General features: G+C 38.5%; 1 protein-coding gene across 1 annotated transcript in view; it reads right to left on the bottom strand.

Moving 5' to 3' along the window:
* Positions 1-4,608, bottom strand: part of RBM25 (RNA binding motif protein 25) — a 45,161-nt gene extending 40,553 nt beyond the window's left edge. The window contains exon 1 of the mRNA XM_023507641.1: positions 4,415-4,608. Coding sequence (XP_023363409.1) covers positions 4,415-4,561 — 147 coding nt within the window. The 5' untranslated portion in view covers positions 4,562-4,608. The remainder of the gene's footprint in view (positions 1-4,414) is intronic.
* Between the last annotated feature and the right edge of the window lie 3,275 nt (positions 4,609-7,883).

Genomic DNA, 7,883 nt, shown 5'->3' with positions numbered 1-7,883 from the left:
AAAAAAAAAAAAAAAAGAAATGTACTCCTAGAGCAATGCCTGTGGTTCAGTGAGTAGGGCACCAGCCCCATATACCAAGGTGGCAGGTTCGAACCCAGCCCCAGCCAAACTGCAACAAAAAATAGCCAGGCGTTGTGGCAAGCACCTGTGATCCCAGCTACTTGGGAGGCTGAGGCAAGAAAATCGCCTAAGCCCAAGACCTAGAGGTTGCTGTGAGCTGTAATGTCACGGCACTCTACCTAGGGCGACAAAGTGAGGCTCTCTTAAAAAAAAAAAAAAAAAAAAAAGAAAGAAAATAAATGAAATGCACTCCTAGTACATGACTTAGTTCTGCCAAAACTCTTTACCAGTCAAAATCATTTTAGCACCAATTAATGATTTTATTAAACTGTGAAACTGGGGAAGGAAGAACAGGGCATGTAAGATAGTTTGAGCCTTACCTAACGTAAGTCAATAAATAAGAGGAGCAAAAAGCATTTTAAAAAGTACAAATCAAGTCAGGAACAAGATATTTCACATCTATCAGATTAGCTAATTATTTTATTTTATTTTTTGAGACAGTTTCAAGCTGTCGCGCTGGGTATAATGCCGTGGCATCACAGCTCACACCGACCTCAGACTCTTGGATTAAAGCAATTCTCTTGCCTCAGCCTCCCAAGCAGCTCAGACTACAGGCACCCACCACAAAGCATGGCTATTTTTTTGGCTGCACTTGTCATTGTTGTTTTAGCAGGCCCAGAATGGGCTTGAACCTACTAGCCTGGGTGTATGTGGCCAATGCCCTGTCCACTGAGCTACAGGTGCCACCTGAGCAAATGATTTTAGAAGTCTAAATGCCAAGCATCAAATAAGATATACAAGAATGGAAACTCAAGACACTGCTGCATTAAGTATAAACTGGCATGACTACTTTGGGAAAACACTGGCATTATCTTGTAAAACTGAAGATAGTCACCCTATGAATCATAAATTCTACTTCTAAAAGAATGTAAGACAGAAATTTCTTCCACATACACTTAGGAAGACATGATACCAGCAGCAAAAAACATATAGCACAACAGAAAGACTGCCAGAAGGAGAGAGGGGCAAACATATTTTCTACATATGAGTATCTTTTGACTCTCCTGGATTTCATTAGGGAAGATTAAATGCTAATTCTCCCCAGACCCTGGATTAGGCCCTGTGGCTACAGTAAAAAGAAACAGGAGAAAACTCAGGAATAAAAAAGGAGTCAGACTTCATAATAAAATTACTAGAAACCCCCTGAAGTAAAGAAGAAAAATGAAACCAAGAAACCAGGAAAACGCTCTGAACCAGTTAATTAAAAGCTGAAATGCCCAGAAGGTCACAGAATTTGTTAGAATAATATGAATCTCTTGAATGTGATGAGCTGAAGGAAAAAGAATCATGAACTGTCTAAAGCAACTGCTCAGCCTGTCAAATAAAGTGGGATAAGGAAGAGAAGTCAATAGTATCTCCAAGGGTGCATCATTCACACTGGACTACTCACGAGGTCAACTGGAGGTCAGGGAGTTAACCCTGTCCTTACAGAGAAACTCTACACAGGATTCTGCAATACACACAGAAGAACATCATCTTTGCAGGTCCTCTCTCTGCAGACTGTGCTTGTCCTTCCAATTCCCAAGTACCAGCCCCATGTCTGTACCATCTCTGTTCACACTGAAGAGCTGCTGTATAACCCCTAACCCCACCACCCATGTTAATCAGGAAGAATCCTCAAGTATCCAGGTAGAATCACTAGAATATGAACTCTCCATAGTTAGCTCCATGCCTGTTTGGAGCCCTTCTCCTTCTCCTTTATGCCCTTCTCCCAAGCACCCTCCAGACCCTAGCAGTAGCGGTCAACTTTCTCTACTGGACCCTGAATGTAAAGATAATTCGGACCTGGATTCCAATTCTGTCTGAAGAGCAGTGAATAGCAGTAGTGTATGACTCCTTCCTCTCCTGGCCTAACGTAATAAGAGTCGATTGTGAAATGTATGAATGACCATGAAAAAAAAATGAGGCAAAATATAAAATCAAAAAATGGTTTCATATGGCCAACAATATAAAATTAAGATTTATGGTGTATTTCTGAAAACATGAGCAGTGAAAAATAATTAAAGCTAGAGTCACGAACGTACTAGGGAAAAAAAAGAAAACTATGGAGGAACACAGAATTAAAACTTATAAATTAGAATATGTACTAGGTAAAGATAAAAATATGCATAACAATGCTAAATTCCAAATCAGAATGGCAGATTCCAATTTAGATTTTTGAAAGGAACAGAAAAAAGGGAATAGGTCTTCCAATTGCAGTATTTCTTTGGGAAAAAAATCTGAAGCTAGTATCATAAAATATACAGATGTGACAACGCTGGAGTTTATAGGTGTTTATTTTCTAAACCTATTTTTAATGCAAAGATTTTACAATTTACAAAAAGCAACTATGATCTACATTACTTACGACTTTTCTAAGAAATAGTGGCAACTAAGGAGTACAGGAACTGTTATTTTTATTAGAAAATTCTTCCATTATTTTTAATAACGTGCATGTTACCATGACAGTGGATAGTAAAAAGAAATAATAACAATGTACATATTATCACCAAGATAAAATTTTTAAAGTACCCAGGCATGGTGGATTGCTTGGGCTCAGGAATTCGAGACCAGCCTAAGCAATGAGAGTGAGACCCCGTCTCCACTAAAAACAGAAAAACTAGCCAAGTGTTTTTAGTAGAGACGTGGTAGGCACCTGTAATCTAAGCTACTCAGAGGCCAAGGCAAGAAGATTGCTCAAGCCCAAGAGTTTGAGGTTGCTGTGAGCTATGATGCCACAGTACTCCACCTAGGAGACAGAGTGAGACTGTCTCCAAAAAAAAAAAAAAATTTTAAAGCACAACCAAAAAAGAAAATCAGTGACTACCAAACCTAAAAAATGTATTATTATTACTGCTCAGAAAAAACTTTAAGAGGAATCAGTTGAATAACACTGGATATTAAAATTGTTTTAAAGGATGCTAGGGAAAAGGATTCCCATAGACTTAAAATACTAGCCCAGAGATTATTTATTAATCATAAGAGGGAAAAGGTACTATGAAGAGATCTGACCACCTTAACCAAGTAACTCAATTATTACCAAAACTAGGACTAAGAGACATGTGTCTCTTACTATGCTGCACTGAGAAGAATGCACCACCCATGAAACATTCTTGGAAAAAAATGTTCACTCTGAATCTTACTATGACTCTATCTAACAGTCAAATACAAATTGGGAGAGACATTCTGCAAAAGATTTGGGACTCCTCAAAAATGTCAATTGCTATGTAAGACAAAAACCAAACAAGCAAATGAGAAAGGCAGTGAACTGTTCGGTACTAAAGCAGCAGGCTGAGCCCAAGTGGCTCATGCCTATAATCCTAACACTCTGGAAGATGAGGAAGAGAGCTGGACCTAATCCCTACTAAATACAGAAAAAAATCACCTGGGTGGAGTGGCGTGCACCTATAATCCCAGATACTTGGGAGACTGTGACCTTGAGGAAGATCCATTGAGCCCAGGACTTTCAAGTTGCAGTGAACTATGAGGACACCACTCACTCTAGCCTGGGCAATAACAGAGCAAGGGTCTGTCTCTAAAACAAAAAGTGGTCTAAAGCACTGCCCGTAGCTCAGTAGGTAGGGTGCCGGCCACATACACCAAGGCTGGTGGGTTCAAACCCAGACCTGGCCAGCTAAAACAACAAAAACAACTCTGAAACAAAAAAATAGCCAGGGGTTGTGGTGGGCACCTATAGTCCCAGCTACTTGGGAGGCTGAGGCAAGAGAATTGCTTAAGCCCAAGAGTCTGAGGTTGCTGTGAGCTGTGACGCCAAAGCACTTTACCCAGGGCAACAGCTTGAGACTCTGTCTCAAAAAAAAAAAGGAGGTATAATGATGAAATCCAACACAAAATCCTTCACTAGATCATAAATCAAAACCAGAAAACATAAGTAAGGCGCTGGTCCCATAAGCCGGAGGTGGCAGGTTCAAACCCAGCCCTGGCCAAAAAAAAAAAACCAAAAAACTAAAAACTACCTTTTATCGCCATTACTGGGAAAAATATGAAGTATTTACTAATTAACAATACTATATCAGCCTTCAATTTCTTAAGTATGATAATGGCATTGTGAATATTATATACAGAATGTCCTGGATCTTAGGAAAAACACAAAGGATTCACAGGTGAAATGTCATGCCACATCTTACTCTCAAATTATTCAGGAAAAACGTGTGTGGTGTGCACGTATATACAGAGATAAAATAAGTGTATTAAAATAAGTTCCTTCATTAAGCTTGGTAAACACAAGTGTGATACTTTAAGTTTGAGATTTATAAGAATAAAAATATTTTTTAATGAGAACACTTTAACTTACCGCTAAGAGCTGTCTTATAAGCATGTCTGAGGCTTTCTCAGAAATGTTGCCAACAAAAACCGTAGTAGTAGGACCACAATTTTCATCATTCTCTTTAGTCTTTAAGCCTGGATGATCCTTTCTTGCTCCCAAATGCTTTCCAACCATGGACACAGTAGGTACTAGGACCTAAAGAGATAAAAGGCAATAAAATTTGATCTGGCAATTAAATTTCCTATTATCTCATATAACATTAAGTTAAAACATCAATGTTAAAGTGGTAAATATATAGCACATTATTCAAGCTTCTGCATTCTTACATAGTATATTTCATTAACGTAAATTTAATTCATGACAAGTAACTTATAATACTAGACTACATTTCTTCTCAAAAAAAAAAACTTGGGGCTCGGTGCCTGTAGCTCAAGTGGCTAAGGTGCCAGCCACATACACCTAAGGTGGCGGGTTCAAATCCAGCCCAGGCCCACCAAAACAACGATGGCTGGAACCAAAAAACAGCCGGGTGTTGTGGCGGGCGCCTATGGTCCCAGCTACTTGGGAGGCTGAGGCAGAACACTCGCTTGAGCCCAGGAGTTGGAGGTTGCTGTGAACTGTGATGCCATGGCACTCTACCCAGGGGGATAGCTTGAAGCTCTGTATCAAAAAAAAAAAAAAAAAAAAAAACTTGAAATAGCAAATAAAAATAACTGAGGAAAAAAAAAAAAAAAAAAAAAAACAGGCTCAGTACCTGTGGCTCAAGCGGCTAAGGCACCAGCCACATATACCTGAGTTGGTGGGTTCGAATCCAGCCCAGGCCCGCCAAACAATGACGGCTGCAACCAAAAAATAGCCAGGTGTTGTGATAGGCACCTGTAGTCCCAGCTACCTGGGAGGCAGAGGCAGGAAAACTGCTTGAGCCCAGGAGTTAGAGGTTGCTATATGAGCTACGATGCTACAGCACTCTACCCAGGGCAACAGCTTGAAGCTCTGTCTCAAAAAAAAAAAAAAGAAACGAGATAATTTTACATTGAAGACATTCTTAAATTTTAAGACATCATAAATAATTTAAAATTATGAACTACATCCAAAGTTTTTTCACAACTGTATTCTCAGCACTAGCATAAAAAATTTCAATTATCCCTGCTAATCCTATGGCAGACTATCCAAACATCTGACCACTTTCCCTATACTTATATTTTATCTTTTATTAGTTATTTTCCTATCTTATTTTCCCTTCATAACTTTCAACTTCCCAGAGGAAGAAACAGGTCTTTGTACCTGACATCAATTTCAAAACACCATCATGTGCACTAAATAAAGAATGGTGAGCTAAGACAGCTGCTCCAACCCCAGATTCCACCTTCCCTAGCCTTAAGTACAAGAGAGAAGAATGTCTGCCCTTTGGAGGCTTTTCTAAACAGCCAAGTTGTGGATGTCCAGTGCAAGAAAAACTGGGCTCCTCTTGGGCTTTGGGCTGCATAATCAAACATTTTTAATAGCTTGCCTCAAAGTAGATTACCTTTTAACCAGGTAGGCTCCCTCTCCTTTTTACATTCTCCTCACTTTTCAAAACCCACAGAAACTTTTTCTTTAAAGTTGAAAATATATCTTCTTAGAGAAAGAAAAATAGAAGTTGAAAGAAAGAAGATCTATCTTCCCTCACGGCAGAATTAAAATGAAGCCAACTATCCCAAATAATTCAGAGAAAAAGTTTGCCTAAACACAAATTTAAGAGGGTTATTATTTATTTATGTGCTATAGTACACCAGAATTCTTGAAAAGATGCTTACAGTGTTGAGAAGCTTCAGCATATGTGGACAATTAAGATTCATGACATAGGAACAAATTTTCAAAAGGCTTTATAAAAGCTTGAACATGTCATATTAGAGGACAGAGAAAACTAAGATGAAAATAGCATGGGAAGAGCTAAAAATTAGAGAGGAAGAAAGAAAGAGTAGAAAGGTACTCAACATAAAATTTCATTTCAAAATTTAAATGTTTCCAAGGTTCATTCCTAAATTCTTTCAAGAGACCAGATAGCTCATTCCTCCATCTCCCAGGACCAAGATGAGGAAATGATAAAAGAGCCAAAGTTCTAAAACCAGAGATGCTGGTGTGGATGTGGAGAAAAGGGAACACTTCTACACTGCTGGTGGGAATGCAAACTAATTATTTCCTTTTGGAAAGACATCTGGAGAACACTTAAGAGAATTAAAAATAGACCTGCCATTTGATCCTACAATTCCTCTACTAGGTATATATCCAGAAGACCAAAAATCACATTACAACAAAGATATTTGTACCACAATGTTTATTGCAGTCCAATTCATAATTGCTAAGTCATGGAAGAAGCCCAAGTGCCAATCGATCTACGAATAGATCAATAAATTGTGGTATATGTATACCATGGAATATTATGCAGCCCTAAAGAAAGATGGAGACTTTACTTCCTTCATGTTTACATGGATGGAGCTGGAACATATTCTTCCTAGCAAAGTTCTCAAGAATGGAAGAAAACGTATCCAATGTACTCAGCTCTACTATCAAACATATGAAAGCTATAGCCCAATTATAGCCCAAGAATATGGGGAAGGGGGAGAGGAGGGAAGGAGGAGGATGGGTAGAGGGAGAGTGGTTGGTGGGACCACACCTATGGTCCATCTTATAAGGGTACATGTGAATCTTTCTAAATGTACAATATAAATGTCTTAACACAATAACTCAATAACTAAGAAAATTCCATGAAGGCTATGTTAACCAGTTTGGCGAAAATATTTCAAATTGTATATAAAACCAGCACACTGTACCCCATGATTGCATTAATGTACACAACTATGATTTAATTAAAAAAAAAAAAAGAGCCAAGGTCCTAAACCTTTAATAATAAATAATGAAGGACCAAGAGAGTAAGGGAAAGAAAAACTCATAAAATTATCTGGGGAGCATATTTTAGGGATAATTACATATATGCATATAGCTGAGTGAAAATGATAGTTATTCAAATAAGTGATATAAAATGCATGTACGCTTTTCACTCTCTTTTGTTATCCTTTTAAACATCTGTAAATAATTTTGGCCAGGCACAGTGGCTCACACCTGTAATACTAGCAATCTGGGAGGCTGAGGCAGGTAGACTGCTTAAGCTCAGTAGTTCAAGACCAGCAGGAGCAAACGTAAGACCCCCATCTCTACTAAAAATAGAAAAACTACCTAGGCATTTTGGCAGGTACCTGTAGTCCCAACTATATGGGAGGCCGAGGCAGGGAAATCACTTGAGCCCAGAAGTTTGAGGTTGCTATGAGCTAGGTTGACACCATGGCACTGTAGCCTGGGGCAACAGAGTAAGACTCTGTCCCCCACTCCTCAAAAAACATTTTTGGACTAACAGTGAAATGACAAAAAAAAGCAAAATAATAATTATAATAATTTATGTTATTTTATCAAGTTGTTTAGATTTCAAAGCACTACCAAAACTTTTAATTCCTTCTTT

Source organism: Otolemur garnettii, unplaced genomic scaffold (genome assembly GCF_000181295.1).
Source record: "Otolemur garnettii isolate 467f Iridium unplaced genomic scaffold, OtoGar3 scaffold00196, whole genome shotgun sequence".
NCBI classification, from domain to species: Eukaryota; Metazoa; Chordata; class Mammalia; order Primates; family Galagidae; genus Otolemur; species Otolemur garnettii.
This window is presented reverse-complemented; position numbering and strand designations above follow the sequence as displayed.